A 24,416-nucleotide genomic window follows, 5' to 3' on the forward strand; every position below is an offset into this window, starting at 1 on the left:
TTTTCTTCATTCAAGTCTTAAAACACATGCTCGATGTAAATGTTTGAACGTAAAATAAAGTAAATGAACAAATATAAAGCATTAGAAATAACTTTATTCAAAAAAAATAAAATAAAAATATAGATATCACAGCAAATCACAGAGTAAAACTTAACCTGATCTAAAGAGTATTTAAAATGACAAATGACTTTATTTACAAATTATGTTTAAGTTTAAAACTATGAAGCTTTAGCACCAACTCTTTTTTTTGTTTTTTTTTTTAAGACAGTATGAACACACATGGCTGCCTCAGAATCTGGTTACTGTAAAAACAGTTCATCACGCCGTAGGAACCGGTTTCATGGCAGAGAAGAAGGCCGCTCTCTTGTTAATTTTATGGCGCAGCTTTGATGGCAGCCAGTTGAGTTGCTGCCTGAACAGTTCTGGGTTTCGTCCGATGAAATCCTCACACAGTCTGGTAAAATAAAAAGGAACACACCTCGTTTTAGGTGCAGATCTCAACTCCCCGCACAGTTTCTATTCATCAAGTTACTGCTTCTGTCTGACGAGACGTTTCATATCCGACATGCAATTCTGTGCCGTCATTTGCAGCGTCAGTTTCTCAGCTTGCCATAGAAAATTTATGACATGTACACTATGGATGTATTTAGTTTAATAGCAACGTGTCATTAACAAAAGGTCCTTAGGTGTTACAAAGGCACTAAAATTTCAGTTTCCACTTTAATTCAGTACGAAATGCAACCATGTAGTCAACAAAGAGGTGCTCCTTTTGATAAAATTCAAAGAAAAGCATTTCAATGACTAATTTTATAAGAACTCCCTCTTAGACTTAAGATCAGATCCTGAAAAAGGAAGATATTCAACAAAGCAGTTAGCTTGACACAGTCTGAACAAAAACTTCAGTGTCTAAAAAGGTCTCTCTGGCCTCCGTTAAAACGGTTTAATCGTGGGACTGAACGTACACAGCATGCAATGGCAACAAGCACGGCATGTGACCAGTAAGCGGTGGAAAGCACAAAAGCCACGCTGTGTATTCAAGCGGATGCAGATATGTGCTGTTCGTACCTGAAGAGGGAGTACGGCTGGGTCTGAAAGATGAGGACGTCGCTGCAGTGATGTTCTGATGGAGCTCTCAGAACAGCCACCTGATCACAAAATGTTTTTAAAAAAAAAAAAATTAAAAAAAAACCTTTTTTAGTGCACCCAACATTTGAGAATTACGACTGAAATGTTTCAACACCTGTTGTATGGTTTTAAGTCGTTTACACACCTAACGCCCTCGTGTAGCATTTTTTTAAGATATCTTAACAGACCATCAACAGGTTAAACATTAAAGTTTAGCTTTCTGATTGAAAACACCTGATAAATTAAAAATTTCAGAGCCCATTGTTGGCTTCACGTGTGAAATCATTACCACATAGTACAGGCGCACTTCATAGCCTGAGTCTTTAAACCACTTAAGCTAAGGAATTATGCAACAGTTTTAATCACCGAGCTATAATTAGTTCACTCAACAAACGACCTTACAGAAGTAATGAGGTTTAAAGGTATATTTAAAAAGGATAAACTGTAATGCTGCAGTCTATTGCTCATGTCTGCAGGGGGAAGAGTTTGCAAGAACTGCACAACACTCAGCTTCTAACCTTACTGTGAAACAAGCGAAATAAAGTTGTTAATCACATACCGAATCCACAAGGATGCAGAGGTTGCTGCTTCCCCCAAACACCATGACGTCGCTGTCACTTCCCAGAGATGCTGTGTGACAGACTCTAATGGAAGTCAGACATTTTTACTCAAAACACAACCAGGTACATCACCTGAAAGTTTTACTCCAAGACATGAGGCATCAAGTTTTGTGTTTTAGAGGCACAAAAGTCAGAACTTTCTAAGCAGTGACATAATGCCATGGTGGTTATGGTTACACCTACAAGTTTGGTCAAATATGCAGAATTCCACACTGCAAGATACTGTATAAGACTAGTTACCTGGGCTTGTCTTTGTGCTGGTGTGTCACCTTGCTCCACTCTCTTTTCATTGTGTTAAACTGCCAGGCATCATCTAAAATAAACGGTTATGAAAGTCATGCAGAAAATACATTATTTTCTTTTAAGATTTATCATACAGAGGAAGGAGGGTCAACTGAATGTGTTGAGACTTAACATTTGTTTGAAGTGGCCATTTGCTTTTAGAATTACTTTGTCTCACACCGCTGGACATCAGTACTCATTATGGGACACAGACTTACTTAGAGTGTTTCCATCTGTGCCGAGGCCGCCGTATATGAAGAGCATGTGATCAGATATGGAAGTCATGGTGTGCAGAGAGCGCCCCAGAGGTGCACCAGAGGGGGAGACGTCGCTGAGGAAAACAGAACAATGCAAGCGTGCTTTGTAAACCACTGAAAACAAACAAACAAAAAAAGCATAAAAATGTATACAAAAAGGCAGTGATGCATGCACGGAGGAAGTTTTACAATCGAGTCCAGGTCCAGGTCTCCAGGTTCAAGCAGAAAATATCCAGCTCTGCTGTTTCCTGCAAACAAAACACAGGGAAAGATTGTTCAGAGGTAGTTTGTCTATAGCGTGGAAGTATATAGTGCGTCATTACAGTATGCAGAACTGTACAACAAAGGGCCAAAAGTATGGGATACCTCAACCATATGCAACTGCTGATCAACATAAATCTACTGTGATAACAGAGTCCTCATCCGCCTGATGCTTAGTGATAAGGACTACTTCATCTGAAAGATGATGGAGGTGAGGAGGTCAAGGTAAGGGCTCTGTACAGGCCAGCTGGGGTCTTACATGAACTGGATCTGACTGCATGTGGGCACAACAGGAAAGGGATGTTGAAACAGGAAAGGGCCTTACCCAAATTGTTACCACAAAGTAGGAAGCACAGCACTGTCAGATATCATGGTTTCTCTCTGGACTGACTAAAACATCTCAGGCTTGATAGAATGACAGGGATGTCCACACACTTTTGACCACTTATAACCATTTAGAGTTTTTCAGCAGCTCACCACACCACCAGTGATGTAACCTTTGTTCCCCAGCAGGGCACTGGCATGGCAGCCTCTGGGAGTAGGAGCAGGGCCCTGAACAAAAACACATACTGATCAGCCAAAACATTAAAACCACCCGACTAATATTGTGTAGGTCTCCTGCAAGGCTCCAAAACATCTCGGACAAGCCAAAATAAACTCTTGTCATGTTCCTAAAAATTCTGCAGATGGGAGATACCGTTCCAATGAATGTTTATGGTCTGCCACAATCCTTTGGGTTGTTAAAACACTGCGTCACAAATCGAGGGACTGAAGTAACTCAGCCAGCAAAAGGAGACGGTTAAATGTAGTCCATTTAAATCGTGCCATAATTAGTCCATCTCATACCCCCCCCCAAACCCCAGGCTTCACTATCGATGCATTTCTTTGTCTGAAGCTTTTAGAGAAACATTCAAAGCCATTGCTTATGTGTAAAGTTGATTAACCTCCCACTTTTGAGATAAAGACAACGCTGGATAATTCTACTCCAAGCTGCACCCTGAAAAGCCAAACAGCTAAATTAAGCTTAAAACCTCAGTGGCCCCAGAGCAAGTGACTATAGTTCTTTTCATTTGGGTACTGAAAGGCATTACCAGCTCAGATGCCACTAAAACTATTGCATGGATGATGATTTGCTGGCAACTGTATGCCTTCATATGCAGAAACAGCATCAAGTTAATACGAGTCACATAAAATTTAAGTCACTGTCTGAAAGTTAAAAAGGATGTTCTACTCACCTGGGTCTCCGGCATGCTCCACGTAGCCGAGTGAGTGTCAAAAACATTGACCTCATTGTTCCATCCCCAGCACCGAAACAAAGTGTTTCCAATCGTTGTCTAAAAGGCAAAATTCAAATATCAAGACTAAACATTAGCATCAAAGTAAATTAACCCGCTGCGGAGCTTAGCTTTTACCCAAGACATCTCTTCCACAACGAAGTTCGACGAAGATGCGTTTCGTACCTCCCCAATAGTCTTACATCCATAACCACCAAAATAGATTAATCTGCAAGAATGACAGTAGCTCTTTTTTAAAACCATCCATTCACAAGTTAAACTAAAGACAGCTGGAGGCGTAAAACAAAAAGGTCTTACAACTTTCAATTAAATATGTACAAAAGACCCAAATTTCAGGGTGTGAAGAGCCGCTGAAGGGCTCAGCTGAGGCTCATTTTCAGCAGTTTGTACAAGCTGATCCAACTATTCTTCACGGGCAGCTTGTGTACGTGATGTGGTGCATGTTCCCACAGACCTGTCTCTGTGTACCCAGCAGGAGTGTTTGTTACGTGGTGAGGGTGTCGTTCCCTTAGTGTCTGTCACCCTCTTCCAGGAGCAGCACGGCTGAGAGACGTCAATGCTGAACATCTAGAAACAGATATCAGACCAGTGAGAGGGCCATTTAACCATTCCTTATGCTCAAAGAGAACCATCACGTCTACCAATTATTTAATTTGCATCTTATTATCAATATATGATCACAAAAATCTGAGTAATGTTCAAAGCAGTTCTTTGCAAACATCCAGTCCACCTCGGGAAGGGCTGTTGCCCATTTTAAAGAGCCATCAGTCCAGATGATCAAGATAGTTAATCTCTCATGCCCACAGAGTCTGGTATGAGCTTGACAAAACACACATCCCTACACTACAAACACCGTGCTTGTAATAACTTCATTTGGAAACACGGTCTCAATAATCAGACTTGTAAAGCTCTTTTTCAAACATTGCAACGTGACATTTTGTGTCACCACATTCGTCTCTGGTAATTGTGTTACTTCGTCGGCGTCTAGCTGAAACAGCAAGTTCTAGATAAACTTTCATATCTATGCTAGCTGCCAGGAAAAGGGGTGGGACTATACATTTTATCACTGGGTAGTCCCATTTTGTGCCTCTGAGTGACTGACACTCTACTCACAGAGGTGAGCCCGTTTCCTGAGAGAGAAATATCAGTGAATCTTTGAAAAAGCCATTAGCAGCAGAAAAACATCCCCTCTGCTGCAAAATAAACAAAGTTACACTCAAAAAGAGCTGGTTTGAATTACATTTTAATCAGACAGCACAAATGCACGTTTAAATTCAACAACTACCACTTCCATTCAATATATGCTTGCAGGTATTCATGGTCCTTCAACTGCCATCTCCCTTTTATACGCCGCTGTCAAATTGCAGTTTAAGTTAATATAAAGCCATACTTAAATACAACAAAAAAAAAAAAAAAACACAAAATGTGTGCAACTTATTTCAAAGTTGGTGAGATAAACAAATTCATGATTCAGCCAAATCTGAAATTAAGTCACAACCTCGCCTTCTAATTCTGATTCATGATGTTGAATAAAAGGCCTGAAATTGTTTTCAATTTTCAAATTGAAATTCAAAGTAATTTGCTTTAGTTCTTGACAGATGGCAAAAAAAAAAAAACCCACACTTGAGAGATCACCCTGACCTTTGACTGTTGAAAATTTAGTCAGTTAACCTTTAAGTCCAGGTGAAAGTTTGTGCCGAATTAGAAGAAATTCCAAAAACAATCCTGAAACCACTTCTTCACAGTAATGAGACAGATGAAAGAACTTCTCTCACATCAGTGGAAAACATGGATGCATATAAAGAACCAGAAAAAGAACCAAGCTCCTTCTCAAATTGTTATGTAGAAAAAAAATATATAAAAATTGTAGGTTTGTGGGTGAAAGGAGAGGCTTTGATGCAATTTGAGCACTTCTGATGAAGGATGGCAGTGGGTTCATTTATACAGATAATATTGTGTGAGGGAGCATGAACATTAAATTCAAGTATAATATTTGCCATCATTTAGTCTCTTTAGTCTCTTTGTGTTCCAAAAAAATAAAAATAAAAATTTGCTGTGCAACACTAACCACAAACTACAGCTGATGGCAACAAGAATGTCAGTTAAGAGCATCTCAGGTGCGTAATAAAATTCAGATTAGGGGAAATTTAGTTTGATAGATGTCGAGATACCCGTCGAGTTTGCAACAAAATAAATCAGCATCTGCTAGCATGACTGAAATTATTCTAGTCAAGATTTTCATCCATTTCACAGGTTTGAGCACCAGATTACATTAAGTAAGTGGATTATGCATCTCTTTAGTCATTGTTTACTAAAATAATACAGTTGGACATTTAAAAAAAAGATTCAGCTTCTTTTCCAACATGCTGCTTTGGCCCACTCCCAGTTCCTCCCCTTGGCCCCTCTAATCAGCCCCACCCTAAGTTTTGGATTTACAAGGGGCCCCTTTTCTTTTGAGGATCATGTCATCTGCTGCATCCTAGGTCATTTTGATGGCCCTTAAAAGAAAAAGGGCACCTTATCTCTGCAAAGCAGAGGGGTAGAGTCAAGTGGTGGGGCAAAGGAGAGGATCTGGGATTGGGCCTTTGGGTTCCAGCTTGTTCAAAGCAGCTCTGTGCATTTGAAGGTTTTGGAAATGACAACAGAACAATGGGAAAATGTATCGCTTAAAAGCATAAAATAAAAAACTGATAACATCTGTGACTTGGAGTCCAACTTGTGCTGGTCCATGGATTCTCACCTGGTTTGAGTATTCAGAAGGGTCACACCCTCCAAAGATGTACAACATGCTCTTAATATTAGATCCGCAGAAGCCTGACAATTCTGGGGGGACGTCACCGGTGAGCTCCTTTTGCTCCCTGTTTTACAAGAAAAGTCCCAAACCAAAAGAGTAACAGAGCGAGTTTAACACTGTAAAATCATAAAGACAAATGTGAAGTAATGACTGGTGAGGGCTAGTTGGAGTTTCAACCAAACAACCAAAGAAAAAAAACTGATCCAGAATACTCTAAACAAGCTCACCCTACATTCTTAACCAAGCTTGTGCAGTCACTTTATCTTTGTCACATTTTTTAAGAACTAGTTTTTAAAAATCAGGACAGACATGCTCCTGGCCCATATTACAGCTTCAATGTCAGGCTGACACAAGGTTAATCTCAGCTGATAAACAGTCTTGTATCTTACCAGGTCCCACTGTCTAAATCACAGAGCCATATCTCATCACTGGGTAACATGACATCCTGTCCGGCAACTACCTGCAAGGAAATGAAGAGCAGAGAAGTAAAAAACAGTGCACTTGTACCACCATTTTCAGCAAAAACTTAAAAAACAACTAGTGTTTTGGTGGCTGAAACCACAAATCTGTAAGAAGTTTTAACATTCTTCTGTAAACATCTGACTTGTTTTGTGCTCCTACAGAAAGATACCATGTCCACAGCAACAAAACAAATTAAAAAAAGCTTTAGGGATGTTTTCCTGTCAAGGCGCACTTACTACAGAGGAATTTTCTCAGAAAGATCCCCTGGCTCTAAAGATAAAAACCAAGGTTCCAGATTAGAAGCGCCTTTATTTACCCTTTTAAAAGTAAATATCTAAATACACACATGCGTATCTAAAGCATAAGAGCTGGGGTAGGTTTGGATTTGAGTCATCTCAGGCATTCGCTTGGATATCTTCTAAGAAATACACATCTGCTCGGCTTGTTTATGCGCCATGGCTCCTCGCAGATCTGCCTGCTCTGAAGTAATCACGCACAGACTCGGCTCACCTGGTAACCTCCCCACACATACAGCGTGTTGTTGTCGATGAACGCCGTGTGGCTGCTCCTCTCCAGCCGGCTGATCAGAGCCGCATCCATCCCCACCGCTCGGGCTCTGACCGTCCGCCTGCCTGCCTGAGTCTCTCCGCTCAAATAAGAGCAACGTCCACCTGAGGCGCGGATCGATGCGGGCAGGAAGGCAGAAATAGCTCCACGAAAAGCACCGAGCTGTCGTCCCACTGGGAGAGGAGAGCCAACTGGATTGGAGAGTTTGTCAAACGTGTTTTTCAAGCAGCTGTCCCTTCTTACTCCTCCCATCAGCCAGTTCACCTCTGCGTGCAACCCACGAGGCACAGAGGGAGGGAACCCTTGTTAATTTAGAATTAAGAGTTTAAATCACATTTATCCGCTCTGAAGCCAATTAGAAGTTATATGTATGTATAGCATTACTTGTTCTCTGCTTAATAATTACTCTTAATTTCTACATGTTAGAAACTGGGGACACCAGTAACATTATATATAAATCTGATTATATATAATCAGCCACACCTGTGACTTCTTGTTGCTCGTTTTGTTGGGAAATCATCCATCAGGATCATAAACTCCTCTACTGTATATGAAGCCTCTCTAATGAGAGGTAACAAATCAGGTCAAAGTTATAAGTTAAAAAAAACTTAATGAGAGACATTTAAAAATATAGATTTTGTCTGCTCTGACGGCAAAATGCTCTGATAGGCTAATCTCAACCACGTTACCGGACAAAACTTATTTTCAAGTCGCGAATCAGTATTTTATTAGTAATTAAATGTAGAAAACTTATCAAATGTTGAACTTTTAGCATTTACTGTAAATAAATAAATAAATAAAGGTTGATCGCAGCAACGCATCTCAATAAAAGTTGGGACAGGTCCACGTTTCCCACTGTGTAGCATCTCCCCTTCTTTTAACATCTGGAACTGTATTAGACCAGCTGTTGGACCATAGGAGAGGAATGTTGTCCCATTCTGGTCTGATATAGGAATCTAGTTGCACAGCTTTTTGTTGTATTTTGTGTTTCATGATGCTCTGAATGTTTTAATAGGTGAAAGCACTCGGACTCTTCCACTACGAAGCCATGCCGTTGGAATAGATGCAGCACGTGGTTTAACTTTGTCCTGTTGAAATATGCAAGGCTTTCCCTGAAAAACACGTCTAAACACTCTAAAACTTGGATATACCGTTCAGCACTGATGAAGCCATTCCAGATGTGCAGGTTTCCAGTTCCATAGACACTAATGCACCCCCCATACCATCAGATATGCAGGCTTTTGAGCTGAGTGCTGATAACAAGCTGGATGATCCTTTGTATCTTTAGTCCAGATTTTTAATAACCAGCTTTTTAATAACCAGTTATGTTACTGATCTGTCGCCAATTAACGTAATTAGTTTAGATATACTGCTCCAGCTGTTTCCTTTTAGTATCACTTACTTTTCCAGCTTTTCATTGCCCACATCCCAACCTTTCTGAGACGTGTTATTAGCATAAAAAAATTAAAGATTTTTCATGAAATGGTAAAATGGATCACTACATAGAAATTTCTGTAAGAAATCTCAGGCCAAAGTGAAAATCTCTGGTTTAACCAGTAACTTTTTGTTGTAATTTAAAAGCTTTTTATATTATCAGTTGTACAAAACTGTCATAAAAGTGACTAAAGCCTTTCAGATAAGTTAAGTAGACAAGAAAGTCCAATATGTTCCTCTGAAATGTAGTCAAGTGAAGGCATAAAGGAGCATAAAATGCAAATACTGAATTATCTCAACTGTTCTTGAACACTTAAGTGCATTTTTCTTGTCCACTGCTGCTGAAAAAGACTTAGAGACACAGTGGCTGACTGTGGGGCTGCAGGTTAGAACAAGTGAATCACGATTTCACTTCCTTTCTACTCAGTAGGTTTCATTGACTTTCCTTTTGTAACTACCCTCTGTTGGACTCTCACTTCTGTCAGATTACAGCAGGCAGCTCGGACTCTATGGGCTGCTTTCAAAGGCAGGCTCATCTCCACGTGTGAAATAGTTTGTGTTTGATGGAAAGAACAAGCCTGGACCCTTAAATAAAAAATAAAAAAAGAACAGAATCCAACACACACTGATATTTATTTCAGTATGGCCATTTATACATAGGATGAAATAAATACAAACCCAGAAAAACAGTACTGCAGAAATCAGAATGGTTCACTTGCATGATATGTTCTGCATATATATCAAAATGATCTCGACAAGTAAACATTTGTCAATAATGGTTCGTGGCAGCTTCAAGAAAGAATAAATGATTATTCTGCTCACCAAACTCATTAAAATCAACAGTTCAAGAGATGAAAATTAAATAGAGAAATTCCTTAAAGAGAGTATCATGGTTTGTTAGATTAGGGACCATGTCATGTGTGAGGAGATAGAACAGCTACATTCTAGCTGAAATATCCATTTAACAGTCAGAGCTAAGTGCAAATAAGCAAAATATATATTTACTTCAGATTCACCCCCAAATCTTAATGCAAACACATTTATTCGTAATTTGTAAATCTATGAATCATTTCAGTGTGTCTCAACACACAAGCAGCATAACAAGTATCCTTTTAAATCTCCTCTGAAACTTCAGGACAGCAGAGCTGTACAGCTTAAATCGCACATTTCAGAGCCCGTTTGTCGGCTTGAAAAACAAAAATACATTCCTCAAAGTTCTCACATTTACACTAAATCCAAACATCTAATGCATCAGTGGAATTCCTTTTTATGGCAATGATCATTTAAAATAGATATGTAATGCATTTTGGCCCTAAAACAGTGACACATGGTGAGAAAATGGTGTAAAGCTCAAATCAAAGGGAAGGCACAATCAAATTCTGTTAAGTGGTACATTTCAAGAACTGCGTTGGTTATTTTGAATGTTTAACTCGCACAAACGCAGCGCGTCGAGCTCGTCTGGTAAACTTGATGGTTAAAAATATTCTATTTGACACAAGACGAAGTAAAAAAAAAAACAAAAACAATGTAAAAATGTTTTACAGCAGCCGTAAACTCCCGTCCCGTCCTGGTTTTGATGGCGTGGCTGAATCAGAATTCAGAGGTATTAAAATCACTCGTCAGTAACATTTGGCTGCATTATGTCAGTATGTTTACCTCTAAATTAATGCAACGCTTTAGCTACTGCAGCACTGAGGCTCTTAGCCCCTTCTCTTCCTTTTAGAAGGACTAAAAGTCAGTTCAGACAGGCCTATTGCAATCCTAATTGCACTTGAGGTTACTTCATGTGTAAGCAAGAAATTGTTTCACTTTTGTTGTCCAGCTTCCTGAATGAGGCGACCTTCGTGATGGGCTGCGGCGCTCAGTCCTGCAGATCCCTCTCCAGGTACTTCTTCATGCGCTGACAGCGAGGACAGAACATCCCGACAGAGTTGCAGGCCAAGTGGAATACAGCTTTGCAATCTTTACACCTTGTTCAGAGACAACAAAAAGATGAAAAATAAAAAATGCACTTACAAGTCGTGACGCAAGGTGTTCGCTGAGGCTCTGTATTTCAATAACTGCAGATCCGTCTACACATTTGCATCCGTCAACCGTTTTGGGCACTGAAACTGGCCGACTGTAACATTTAGCTGTGGACTGGAAAACCGGGGTTTTTGGCTTGAAACGTGCACCATAATCTCTTCCGTCTGATGTCAGAGTATTTGCCCTAAGTCCCCTTTTGTTGACATGGCAACGGGAGATGCGAGCAAGATAATGCTGGTTTGAACCTACTCAGAGGATACACTGAAGAGCGGAGGAGTCAGAATGTGCTACTCCTACGTACTCGAACCGGAAACGTCTGGAGCATCTGTGACCATCTGTCTCTTGTCTTTTTGGCGTGTAACACACTATTAACTCCGTCAGACCTCCTCAGGGGTTTTTTCAGCTGTTTTGACATATTAAATCAACACGAGGTCGGGCAGCCAGAGAGATCGCTGTGAATGAATGTTCAGCAGTGACTGAACTCTGTAGAACTCTAATGTGACTTCAGCCACGTTGTTTTGTCAGTGCGTAAGCTTAAATGCTTAATAAAAGCATCCATGTGCAAAATAATCCATATTATGAGTCGGTTTTAATTGAAGGTTTGTGTCTGAACACTTTTAAACAACCTATAACCGAGCTCAGACCATGTTGGGTAGTAAAAACAGAACTTCTAATGATTTTTCCCTTCCTGGATTATTCTGCACAATAATAGTTGCGTCCTCTTGTGCACACGTATGTTGTAAGTTGAAGATGGCATTTGGAGGTTGTCTTTTCAATTCTTTTTTACCCGATAAAGCAAACATGAGGAGACACTGCAGGCGGTTCTGCCGTCAGTTTTGAGTCGTTGGTGTGACAATTGTTGTCAAGCAGACATTAGAGATGGTTTGTCAACATACCTGGTGGTGCTGTCAAACTGGAAGGGGAAAAGGATGTCATCAGAATGGCAAATCTGGCAAATGAAGCCACGCTGCGTGCACAGGTCACAGTGCAACACGTGGTCAGAGGCATGCTGCACCAGTTTGATCAGGAAGGGTGCATATTGGCCCTCTGCTATCTATGAAAAACAAAAACAAAACACATTTAGATGTTTCAGGGTGGCAGATGTTTGGTGCAGCGTCGATAAGCCTGAGATATACCTGTCGTAGGTCCATGACGCTGTACAGGTGGCTCGACTCCAGGAGGTACAGTCGCTGCCCCATCCTAGACAGAAACAAGGAAAAATGTAACGCATTAATGTGAAAAAGGTCCAAAAAGACTCCCTGCAGATACACTGTATGAAACAGAAACACACCTGGCTTGGAGTGTCTTGACCGCTCTGCTGCGGCAGGAGAGCAGGTAGTCACCCAGCAGACGCAGCCTCTGCCGCAGGCTGTGGGCCTGAGCCATGGACTCGGCATGTTTTACCAGCTCAGGGTTCAACAACTCCAGGTTCAGCAGAGGCTCGTGCTCTACTTTTGCCAGCAGACGCATGGCTCTCTTTGACACCTGAACAAACACAAACATAAGAACTCTAATGAGGACAGCACGCAGCCTGAGGAAGTGTGACGCTGATGATACGTCTGATTGGGCCTTCTTATGATATGAAGTGAGTAGAAAACCAGAACATGTAGTGGTTGAAGAGTTAGGGCTGAATTATGGTCTCAAATGGCAGCTTCACACTGTCACTACAGGATGGAAAGGTCATGAATATTTGACTCTTTGAAAATTAACCAGTTCTAACCACATGATAAAAAGTGAGTAGAACATATTTTGGTCTGTTTGAGAAAGTCATAGATATCAACTGACACAATCCCCCCCCCCCATCTTATGTTGTACATGCACGTGTGTGTGTGTGTGGGGGGGGGGGTTCTTTACTTCTCCAGGCAGCTAGATTGTTGCAAGATTCACAAGAGCAGGTTTATGACACAATTCATTTTGCAAATGTTTGTGGCCAAAATATTTAAAGTTCAGATCATCAGCATCCAAAAAGAGCCACGCGTCAGTTTGATTGGACGCCATATTGGATTTTCACTTCCTCTGAGGCACGCTTGTCTATACAAACCCTGAATTTTAACTTTAAGACTGTGTATACAGTCTCTAAAATCATACCTCAGTCCATTTCTGATCCTCATAACCAAATATTAAACATATATTTCCACTGTAAATAAAAACAAAAAGAAGAAAAATCATATTTTTAATGAGTTTCAATATCAAAAACCCATTTACGAGATTTAGTAAGGTCCACATTCACATGTTTTTAGCCAAACAAAACCAAATATAACCAGGCAACAGTGGTCTTAAACTGAGGTAATAGGAGAGCATTCCTCACAAGATGGCGCTTACGTCCAAGCATACAACACGGCTGGTTCCAGGTGTGACGACGCCCTTTTCAGTTTGAACGAGTTTACTCATGATAGACTGCGATAGACAAATGCATCCAATCATATGCTCAGTAACTGTTTGACTGTTTGTACTGTCTGTACCTCTCGTTGAGTGAGATCCCAGTTGTGCACCATGCGTGACGGGATGATGCTGGTGTCACCCTTGTGGCAGGAGTCACAGTAATGCTGGCCTGAGAACTCACATAACCTGGCTCTGCCCCGGGACGGACCAATCTGCTGAGGACAGTCTGCCAATGACACAGTTAACACATCTCAGTCTGATTCAGATCAACTCAGAACTATAATAACCTTTGACTTTCGTTTAAAAATGCCCTCTAAAACACGAGAGTTTACTGAGAAACTGAAACATCAAAACCTTTCATTTCTCACCCTCTGGAGGAAATAGAAAGATTAACTAAAAACTATTTGAGAGGTCAAACATTATTATTTATCAGTATATTTCTTAAAAATGGTCATATTTTGTGTGTCTTGTAAGGACTGAAGTGATATGTGAGTCGCTTCATGTTTGAAAGGTAAAAGCACATTTATGTTCCACTGCACAACTTGGCGTTAACCAAGTAAATAGATTGAGATCTGCTTCCTCTGGCGGGCTGCAGTTGGATTAAACTATGAATGAAGCATGGACCAAAGAGATGATATTTTGCTTCAGACGTCGAGCCAGAATTCTATTGTGTCTCCTTCAGCGTATTGAAAAGAGATCATATAATGGAGAAGAGAAAGAATTACAGCAAGCGAAATGTGCAAAGTCACATACAGACCTGCACATCTGAAGCTCTGAGTGTCCAGCCCCCTCTCTGATGGAACTGTGGAAAGATGAATTAGAAGTGCTCCATCTTCTTTCAGTCTGTGCTGCACCAGTCTGTGCAGATTTCCTGTCAGCCCGGAACTCGAAATTGAAGCCGGCTCCTCCAAAAGTCCATCCTCGCTTTCCAGGTATGAGTCCAGAGCTCCACGGATCAAAGTCCTCCAAGTGCGAGCCTCCTCTTGGTTCTCTGCCCTGAGTCTTAGCGTCTCCTTGACAGTCAGGAGTTTGAAAAAGTCCGGTCCTCCCAGAGAGACATCAGGAACCACATCCCGGATTTCCTCAATGGGGTGGGTTAGCTGCAATAATTTCCTTCCCTTTTGTACCTGAAAGCCTTTCAAGGCCTCCAAAGAGAGGGAGAAGACCAGCGGTGCCCACGTACGGGCCTCGGGATCTTTAGAGAAGTACAAAACAGCTTCTTTCAGAGCATCTGTTTCCAAATCACCAGTCAGAGTCCAGTTGAATTCCTGCAGCGGAGGAATTTCCGCCTGACCTCTGCTGGTCTCTGTATCAGAGGAAGATGGGCGTCGCTCAGGGCTGGAAGGGGCAGAGGATGGAGATGAAACTGTGCGCTCATCCACACCATTCTCACCGAGTGGCCGCAGCACCTCCCACTGATCGTCATACGATGCTGGTCGGCATTTGTTGACGGCCTCAACAATTCGGTCCACCCAGTCCTCCGCTTCATCGTGATTGGCTGCTCGCAGGTAAAATCTCTTTCCAGGAAAGGTCAGCTCGAAGCGGCCCTCTGGTGAGGTGATGCGAGCATCTTCACATCGCAGCAGGGAGCAGTTGTCACAACACGTCCTCTCCTCTGCATTCAGATACAGGCGGAACTCGAAGGGGGAAAGCTCGCAGTAGTAGTCGCGCCACAATCCCATCGCACCCCGTCGTTCCAGGTGGCCAAGCTTCAGCAAGCCTCGAAAGGGGTTGGACAGCCCTGACAGACGAAAAAAGTCAGGCACAGACATGATCTTTGCTTATTTCCATTTTAAGATGGCTTAAAACAATGATTTCTAACTATGTTTAATTAAAAAAAGAAAACATAGAAAAATAAAGCCATTCATTACACTTAGAGTAGAAACTTTTACTGTTTCCTTCTAAATGTTATGCCATCATACATGTTTCGGTCTCTCATTAACTGAACCAACTTTTAGGGAATCAAGAAACCACAGAAAATTATTCCCATAGGCTCAACATTTATTTCAGTATTTCTCAAATTACACAATAGCTGCTGTTGAAATATGGGCTCTTTTAACATCATAACAAAGGATCTATAGTCAAGCCACTTCCTCATAATAACACACTCCCGCATGTTCCTCAATACAACTAAAATTTCTTCTAGCTTCGTTTCTACTGCTGAATAAGTGTCCAACTGGCTCAGGTGACGTTGTGAAAGAAAAACTATTTTCCATCACATTCGAGTGCAACGTGGCCACACCTGAGAAATCATGAAACAACGGGCGCTTTTGCTGTTCGACGCCTGCTGGAAATCACCTGCTTGAATAACTCCGTTTAGGGTGTGGCTTGAGCCTCATTCCTGAGTTTCTTATCATGCTGGAATGTTCCTCTTTTTGTGCCCGACACTTAATGCACCATGATGTGTTTCCCTATGTGAATCCTCAGTGGATTCAGTGAGGCGCTCGCACTGAAGGTAACCCGGTGAACCTCGTGCACTACAGCTGTTGGACTGAGTCCATTCTGTTATTTCACTTGTTCAAAGAAACAAATATGTCTTGATGACTAATGTTAAATGTAAGCAGACACTTTTCTTTATTAAAACAACGCTCTGTGCTACTTGACTTACTTTGAAGTACACTGACTTCTGTTATGCACATTCCCGGGCTGAGCTACAGCAGCTCATGACTTTGGTCTCCGGCCTCACGCCACACCGTTTTGCCTCAACATTTTTGATGGCGTCTCAGTGGCTGATTCAACATGACAACAAATTCATGTGTTTGGCTTTAAATATGAAGGACTCACATGGAGCTTTGGTCTCATGACAGTGGTGTTAACATCCCACAAATGTAAAATGATTTAAAAACATAATAAAAGTTATTTTAAACAAATAAATGTAGAAAATAGGTAGATGGAATCTCTCTGTTTAATCTTTTTAGCTCATTTCAAACTTTCACTGTTTTCTATCATTTAGAAGCAACTGAACATGTATGAGTCCCGTGTGAATAATCGCCCTTTTTCTCGTGTTTTTTAAAGTAGGGTCCTTAGAAGTTCCTATCCACAGTCAAGTTTAATAGCTTGAGTAAAAAGTTCTGCACAGACGAGTCCATCAGCTGAGGAGTGAGGTGCCGGCGGCCTCGATCTATCGCTTTGTTTGTGCTTCTGTGTTAAAACAACTGAGCCAACTGATTGAAACGTTTTCAGTATTTTCGTGTCACTCAACTGGCTTTTGCCAACCTTTTCTGTCTGTTTCTTCCCTTTGAACTGTGTAAATGTAACATATTGTCCAAATGATCCATTAAGCTTTTTTTATTACTCATTTCTTTTTCTTATTCATTAGTTTTTGTTGTTTGGCAAATGGAAAGAGCCTGAAAAAAATGTACAAACACAGAAAAACGTGATCAGTTTTGTAAACATGGCGCTGAAATGTAGTTAATGCCTGTCCTGTTAATCTGGGCATATGAACATGTAAAATCATCGCTGTAAGGGAAAATAATGTCTTAATCCGTCAGTTTGCAGACACTTTCTTAAGACCTTTGAGTTTTACACTTAAATTGAAGGGATTGCGTGGAATACCTATTTGTCTGCGATGGACGACACTGGGAGGTGACTGCGAGACACTGAGCTCAGCTGCGGGAGGAAGAGGAGACACGTCATCATTGTCCAGCAGCTCTTCCAGATGAGGCTTGTAGATGTCATCCTCAGAAATCCAAGAATGTGAGTGCTGCAAAAAAGGACAAGAGCTGTTTCAGAAAATGCTGGAAAATAATTCATATACAAACCAACACTGGTTTAAAGATCATATTTACTCACAAACAGAAAACCCAACAGAGCTGACATTGTTCAGCGAGCAGACCGCAGTTTGTGAAATTTGTTCCTGTGAAATCATGTGTCTGTGGGTTAGTTTCTTAAAACTCTGACAAACACAAGCACATATCTGTGCATCGGAGCTGATGCTAACAGAATGGCCAACAACAGCGAGGGTTGGGGAAAAGGTTACAACATATCCCGCAGCTGTTTGGAAATCACATGTTAACACAAGAAACGGGACTTTAATCTTACAGCAGGTAGCTGACAGTGAAGAAGAGCAACTTTGTCTGTTTTATTTCATTCACAACATTCAGCCAGAAGAGCAGATTCATTTCTGTTCTGCCTGGCGATGGTATTCTGACAGGTCATCGTGACCTTCACAGCAGCAGGGACACAGTTAGACTCATTTAACTACTCATGATCTCCTCATGATTTGCCACCATGACAAATTAGTTCCAAGGATTTAGTGTCAAACATCCTATCTGTCATTTCCTCAATGGGAATACCCAGAAAGCAATTCATGAGCAAGCACCATTCTGTCTGTTTCCAATTCATAAACTCCACAGTATTTCTTCATAAGTTGTAATCAGGAACCACAGCTTTTACAAACTGATCAGAGAGTGTATAAGGCAAAGACTTAATTCACATCATGAGACTTTATGAACGGTGGCCTTGAAATGTTTGCTTTGCTGCATTAGTTTGTCATTGTCAACCAAGAGCTATTTGTCTGCAAACCCAGCATACTTACTGAGAGGGAATCTGAGGACGATCTCTTGCTGAGGATGCTAGCAGAACGCTGTGAAACTTTGTGCACTTGTGATTTCAGGTTGTTTTCTTCTGACTTGTCTGTTTGCTTAATTTCCTGGTGAGGCTCATTGCTGTCCTCAACAGCAGTCACATGTGCTTCCCCCTCAGACACCGCAGGCTCCACAGGCTCCCGGACTGGGGAGAGAATGGCTGTTTCTGACTGTAATTCAGAAGAGTCACTATTGCAGATTTCATGGGGGGGCTGGTTATCAGGTTGCTCGTCACACGAGGGCAGCTCCAGGGACGATGGTGGGAGATCTGAATCAGAATTTGGGATTTGGGGTGCCATAGCGGGGCCTTGGGCCTCACTGTCTGAACCACTGAAAGTGGCATTCTCCGAGAGCTGATCTGCTCCTGTGCTGGAGACAAATGAGTCTTCACGCATGGAGTCCTGACTGCAGTGTCCACTCTCCCGGAAATCACCAAGCACACTGTAGAGAGGACAGACATGTTCCAGTAAGTCTGTCAAGTTCAACAAATCGGAATAAAACAATAACACCAGGTGTGACGTTTCCATCCTTTCTTTCTTACTCCTGGTGTGAAATTAGCACTTTTTTTCTTGATATCATTGTACCTCAGACACACAACCAATGATATCTTTATAGAAATTCTGGCTTAACATTTGGTCCAAGACAATCCTATTCAAAATAAGCAAAAACTCTTGAATAGTCTGTGTTTATTGTTGCCATCTACTTTAGAGGTTTGACTCAATACTGCCAGTTTGTTGTCAAACCAAACTTTGGCACTAAAACGCAGCTATTAAAGAGTACTTTATGTCTTTAATGGGTTAATACACGCTGGCCCCTTTAGTGAATTTACTTATTCCTTCTTTTCATTAAAGGAAACACATCAGCATCACCAGTGTAACACGGTGGCTCACTGAACCGGAGCCCAGAGGAATAAGGTGCACGTGAAGCTTTGAATAAACAAAACAATTGTTTTAATGCAATACTGTCTTTTTTGGTTTGGTGTGTTGATGAGTTTTGTTGACAAAAAAAAAAAAAAAAAAAAACCCACAGAAAATTAACAACCTTCTCTGTTAAATTGCTTTTATCTCATGCTCCAACATAAGCACAAACAAAGTTAAAGCACAAACGTACTCTTTCTGCGGCCTCCTGGTGCTGATGTTAACACTGATGGGTGTGTCCAGGTCACCTGACGACCACTGCTCTCCTGCCGGGCTGCGGGGGTCCTGCCCCTGCAGGAGGCTGTCAGAGCTCAAGCTGGAGGAGAGCTGTGAGGACCCTGTGGTGTCCAGGCTTAAATTAGATGAGTTAAGCGCAGTCCTTCCTCCTTGTAACACACCCGACCCCCTGCTCAGTAACACTGGGCACCCTCTCTGCATATCCAATGTGTCCGACGAGCCTGACGACTGGGACACGGTATCCCACGATTCCTTACGTGTGGACTTGGAGGTGGGAAGGTCTCCACCATTGAGTGGCAGGTCAAGTGTGTCTACCTGTGAGAGGGGGCAGAGTCCAGCTAGAGCCAGAGGCGTGGTGGTCCATTCGTTGAGGACAGCCGACTTGTAAGACAGGCTGAATGTGAGCGAGGCCAGACCCTGGAGGTAGCTGAGCAGAACTTCTCGCTCCTCTCCATTCAGGAGCAAGGCATTGGGCTGATAGAAGGACCGCAGCTTGGAGTCTTCACGAAACAGCGATGCAAGGTAGCACTCCAGAAGGCCGTGGTTGAGGGCCAGTCGCAGCCATGCTCGGCAGCGGCCCACATCAGTGCCCACAAAGCTGATCTTCTCCAGCTCTGTGATCACATCACTGCGAATTGCAACATTGATACCCAGAGATGATCAGTTAACCATGACACATGACAGCAAAGTGCAGCAAATTGTAAATACACACCTCAGCTCTAAATAATTCCTATTGCCTGTTTCAACTTACCGGTGGGTGACAGACTTGAGGAGGCTCCAGAAAAAAGGCTGAGGGAGGGGTCCTCGGTCCGCCTTCCTGTTCCGACCTCCAGCTTCAGAGCGGATGTACTTGCTCTTGATCCCATGGATGAAGACGGCCTCCAGGGCACAGCAGAGGAGGTTAGCATCCCCATCTTCACTGGTGACCACAGCGTCGGACGTCACATATCGTTTCTGCAGGCCCTTGAGTGACTGGGCCAACTTCTCTTTGATCTACATGACCATGTGTGGAAGAAGGAAATAAACATCAGCTTTCTTATTGTTTTGGTTTGGAGTGAGATCAAAAATAAGTCTTTTCTGTTGGATAACCCTGTCAGCCAACAGAAAAGACATATTTTCATGTCCTGTAAGAAAACAGACAGAAAATGTCCTCTTTTCCGAACCCTGGTGTGATGAGTAGGTAGGGTAAAGGAGACCACACTCTAATGAAACAGAGCTACTGTCACATGCCACCCACTGTCAGCTGATATGGAGAAAAACAGAACATAAACACATAACAAACAAAGCTACATTAAGCAATAACTTACAGGAATAAAAAAAAACTTTGGACTTCTGTCTTGACAATGAACACTGAAGAAACCATTTTTTACTCAGCTTGACATGGCAAGACAACTTAAAAACAAATAAAACATCTAAAGAAACCTGCTACTTGTTAGTCCTCCCAGCTCCCAATCACACATTCATGCTACAAATCTGCAGCATTCAATCATATTGGAATTTTAGTGCAAGCCCAGTGATATGCACACAAACAAAAAAAAAAACAACATTTTACACCTGTTTTAAAGAAAAAAGGGTTACTAACAGTTAGAACTAAAAGCATCACTGCAAATATATTAAATCATCATCATGTTGTGTATGCAGTACATGTTTATTTCAATGCAATATTTCAGCCATTTTAGAAACAGTACGTCTTTGCCTTTTCAGAGCTGCTGATTAGTTATCTTGATTTAAATGTCACACACGTGTGAGACGGTGGAGAATTAACACAAAGATCCCATCGTTATTTATGACATAACAGTCACACGTTTCTGATGACTGGATGACAAATCAGCATGTTTAAGATGCTCTGTTTCTGAAAGACATGTTGCATAGAAATAAACATGTATTCCTTTTAACAGTCATGAGCAAACTTTCACGTTTGCAGCTTTTCAGCGTGAAACACTATCAAAGCACAAACTAGACAAGGACTGATGCACTGATGGAACTGCAGCATTTTGATGGCAGAAAACTAGTGCTGAGCGGAAAAAAACTCAGAGGAACTCTGAATTGTTAACTCAGACCACTGTTTGAGTGAATCTAACTGACATTACAGCATGTGTGCAGTTCACTGAAAACAAGATAAGGATAAAGATGATGAATTCCTCTTATCTGTCCTTTGTGGTGATACTGATGTATCAGCCAGTCAACCTAACTTGTACATCAATGAATGTTTAACCTGCATGTAACAGACTTTTTCTCTTTAAAAAAAGTCACTACTTGAAATGTGCTTTCACTCTATCGCTGACGGGTATCTTTCTGTCATTTTGCTGCTATGTTATTTCTGTAAGTGCATGAGTATGTATATATGCGTATTTATGTGTAAGCACTTGCATGTAATGCACATGGCCATGCATAAGCATATCTGCACGTTTATTTTTCTAATTACTCGACCACTTTATTTCAATTTCCTTCTATAAAGCACTTTGGAACTGTGTTTTGAAAGAAGCTATATCAGTTAAATATAATAACTGCAGGTTTGGTTTGCATTTAAAAAGTCATTAAACTACAAGAAACCAAATAGTTTAGGCTCATCTTATCTTAAATGACACCTGATAGTGTGCAACTATAGTGACGATGTGCAACTTTCACCAGAACGTGTCGCAACAGGTAATCCACTAGCCAACCAACATGACAACAGGAGGACGCTTCTGTAACACCAGGCTGTGGGAAAACGTGTGGCAATGTGAGTTTAGATGTGTATGGACCTCAAATAAAAGAAGATGAGAGGTTGAGTATAAACCCCTAAAGGAAAGCTTTGAAAGCAAAGCACCCAGCACAGAATTTCACTTGTGTGTAAAACAGTTTGTTGTTACACTGACATAGTTTGCCCCGTGTTACTTAAAGCCTTGCTTCACAAGATCATGTGACAGCAAAATAAACCAGCTTTGTGAAAAGGCATGTTAAGAGAGAACATCCACTTCCTCCTAACATTGATACGTGGGCAAATAGAATGACAACTACGCAAATTGTGTCTGACCTGGCAAAGATTAAAATAAACAAAACTCACCAGCTGTTCACAATCTAAGCCGTCAAAGAAGGAACTCACATGACTGACCGGCCAGATATACCCAGAAAATACAGCACATCCTCAAGAAGATCCCCGTCTTTCTCTAGATATCCACCGCAGTTCTTGTTCTTTCCTCTTTGAGGTTTGTTTGCGGTTAGAAACAACCACTTCTACATGCCATCACTCGCAATGTAGCCTTTACCACCGCGCTCTTACGACACCGCGCAGCCTCGTTTATTCGTTTCAGGTCGCTTCATGGAAACATTCTTTTTAGCAGCTTTTCAAAAGATTGCTTCAGATTGGCTTTGCATTAAATGGAAACCGAGCTACAAAAATCTAGTTGTGGAAAAAAGTTGGTGGGAAACCCTGTTAAAAGCTACAGCTTGTAATTGCACAAGTGTCTTTACACGATTATCAACAACCTGACATCTGCTTATATTCTTTCATGCTTGTTACTTCGCTGCTGTTGCTCTGCAATCATATCTGATTCATCCTGTCTTTTTAAATGCTTCAGGCCAAATACTATTGGAACAAAACTAAGTAAGGAAAAATACTGTAAACAACAAGGCAGAAGTGAAGCTGATGTTAATAAGATCCCTGTGTCTTACCTGTTTGAAATCTTTAGTCTCTGGTGGCATGTCTGGCATCTGTGTGGCAAGCATGGCACCTCTTGGGAAGGTCTACTCCCACATTGCACGCTGACAAACACGCACAATTACTCTTGGGTTAGGAAAAGAAATAAACAGCCCTAAACATAGGTGACAGTTCAAAACTGAGCTCCTCTGTTCCACTTCACAAATGGCATTTGCAGCTTCTTCACTTCAGGTAACCAGCAAAGCCTTATATCTTTCCTCATCACGAGACTCTCCACTGTGAGATATTTGCTTTTTCATGGTTTCTGTGAGTAACCACTAAGCAACTGAGTCATGTGAGGCACTGATTAAAGAGAGTGTCTGCGAGGAAGTAGCTACAAATGGTTCAGAATCAACTTCCTCATAAAAACAAGCTTTGTGAGAGCAAATCAGGAGTCTAACAACAGGTTTCCACACATCATCACACAGATATAACTACTTTTAATACTGCTAACACCAAACTATAGCTAAATATAGGCTTAACTAAATGTTAGTCTCCAGTGGCGCAGTCTTTGTATCTTTCAAGTTTAATTCAAAACCACTCACAGTTAGTTTAAAATAATATATCATCTCTACAATTACTGTACATGCTATTAAACTGTCAGTTTAGATGTTAGCTTCTGACTTGGGTACGAGTGTGTGCATTGATCTCAATCAGAGACAACACACTCATGGTGATATTACACACAGAAAACAAAAAAATAGGCTGTGAAAACCCCACGACTTACATAACAGGTATCTTAGAGGATCAGAACACGACACTCGCAATTACTTAAAGCCTTAATGTGGTATTATCAGCTAACATGCACTCTCTTACTTTATCACATAGTTAGCATACTTACCGAAACAGGCTAGCTAACCTGTCTTTATTATCCAAAATGAAGCAAGTGTTGTCTGTGAATTTGTGTAAATTCAGTTCCTACAAGTCAGTCCGTACAGTCGCTTTCCATTGCTTCTGCATCAACGACCTCCAAAACATCCAAATAACACAAAATTAGCAACAAGCGAGTCCAACTGAAGATTGGTGCATCACGGGAAGTCATAAAGACACATGATGCATTCATGTTCCAACTTGAATATAGTAAAAGTGACATCTCACGACAATTTACGGACAACAAACATGTTTATCAGTTTCATGCTTGCTCTGCTCATTTTCTGCCTTTTCGTTTATTTTCTCATAGCACAAACTGGTCTGTACCTTTACTCAATCAGTAACACACAGAAAATTCTAGTGGGAGCAGCGTTATTTGAGATTTATATCTGATTAAAGAGGGACAATCACTGGCCCTACCTTTCAAGCATATACTTTACCATGAAAGCAGTATATTTGTGTCCATACTACCTGAATTAACACCATTTACCAGAGCAGAAACAGCGGTGCCGCAGTGGAAGTTGGAAGCGACAGTTATATATACGAGTAACAACGAATGCAGCACCTCTATTGAGCAGTGTTGTTGTTTCTTCATCAGCTGACTTGTGAGGACTTCGTGTTCC

The 24,416-nt window shown here is 41.4% G+C and overlaps 2 protein-coding genes across 2 annotated transcripts; both read right to left on the bottom strand.

The window, feature by feature from the left end:
- Positions 1–170: 170 nt before the first annotated feature.
- On the bottom strand, positions 171–7,860 carry LOC140278139 (kelch domain-containing protein 1-like). Its single transcript, XM_072373077.1, has 13 exons — positions 7,607–7,860; positions 7,024–7,094; positions 6,581–6,698; positions 4,295–4,407; positions 3,958–4,048; positions 3,781–3,879; positions 3,023–3,097; positions 2,474–2,532; positions 2,246–2,358; positions 1,986–2,058; positions 1,685–1,769; positions 1,066–1,145; positions 171–454 (listed from the first exon to the last, which is right to left on the bottom strand). Exons 1-13 carry the CDS (start codon positions 7,694–7,696, stop codon positions 319–321), a joined length of 1,203 nt encoding a protein of 400 aa, XP_072229178.1. The 5' UTR covers positions 7,697–7,860; the 3' UTR covers positions 171–318.
- A 1,851-nt stretch (positions 7,861–9,711) lies between these two features.
- On the bottom strand, positions 9,712–23,993 carry plekhm1 (pleckstrin homology domain containing, family M (with RUN domain) member 1). Its single transcript, XM_072373089.1, has 12 exons — positions 23,765–23,993; positions 22,899–22,988; positions 19,996–20,237; positions 19,201–19,872; positions 18,042–18,531; positions 17,060–17,207; positions 14,262–15,245; positions 13,585–13,730; positions 12,414–12,607; positions 12,259–12,322; positions 12,019–12,176; positions 9,712–11,067 (listed from the first exon to the last, which is right to left on the bottom strand). Exons 2-12 carry the CDS (start codon positions 22,950–22,952, stop codon positions 10,959–10,961), a joined length of 3,261 nt encoding a protein of 1,086 aa, XP_072229190.1. The 5' UTR covers positions 22,953–22,988; positions 23,765–23,993; the 3' UTR covers positions 9,712–10,958.
- Between the last annotated feature and the right edge of the window lie 423 nt (positions 23,994–24,416).

This window comes from Leuresthes tenuis, unplaced genomic scaffold (assembly GCF_036924035.1).
Source record: "Leuresthes tenuis unplaced genomic scaffold, fLeuTen1.0.hap1 SCAF_20, whole genome shotgun sequence".
Classification (NCBI taxonomy): domain Eukaryota; kingdom Metazoa; phylum Chordata; class Actinopteri; order Atheriniformes; family Atherinopsidae; genus Leuresthes; species Leuresthes tenuis.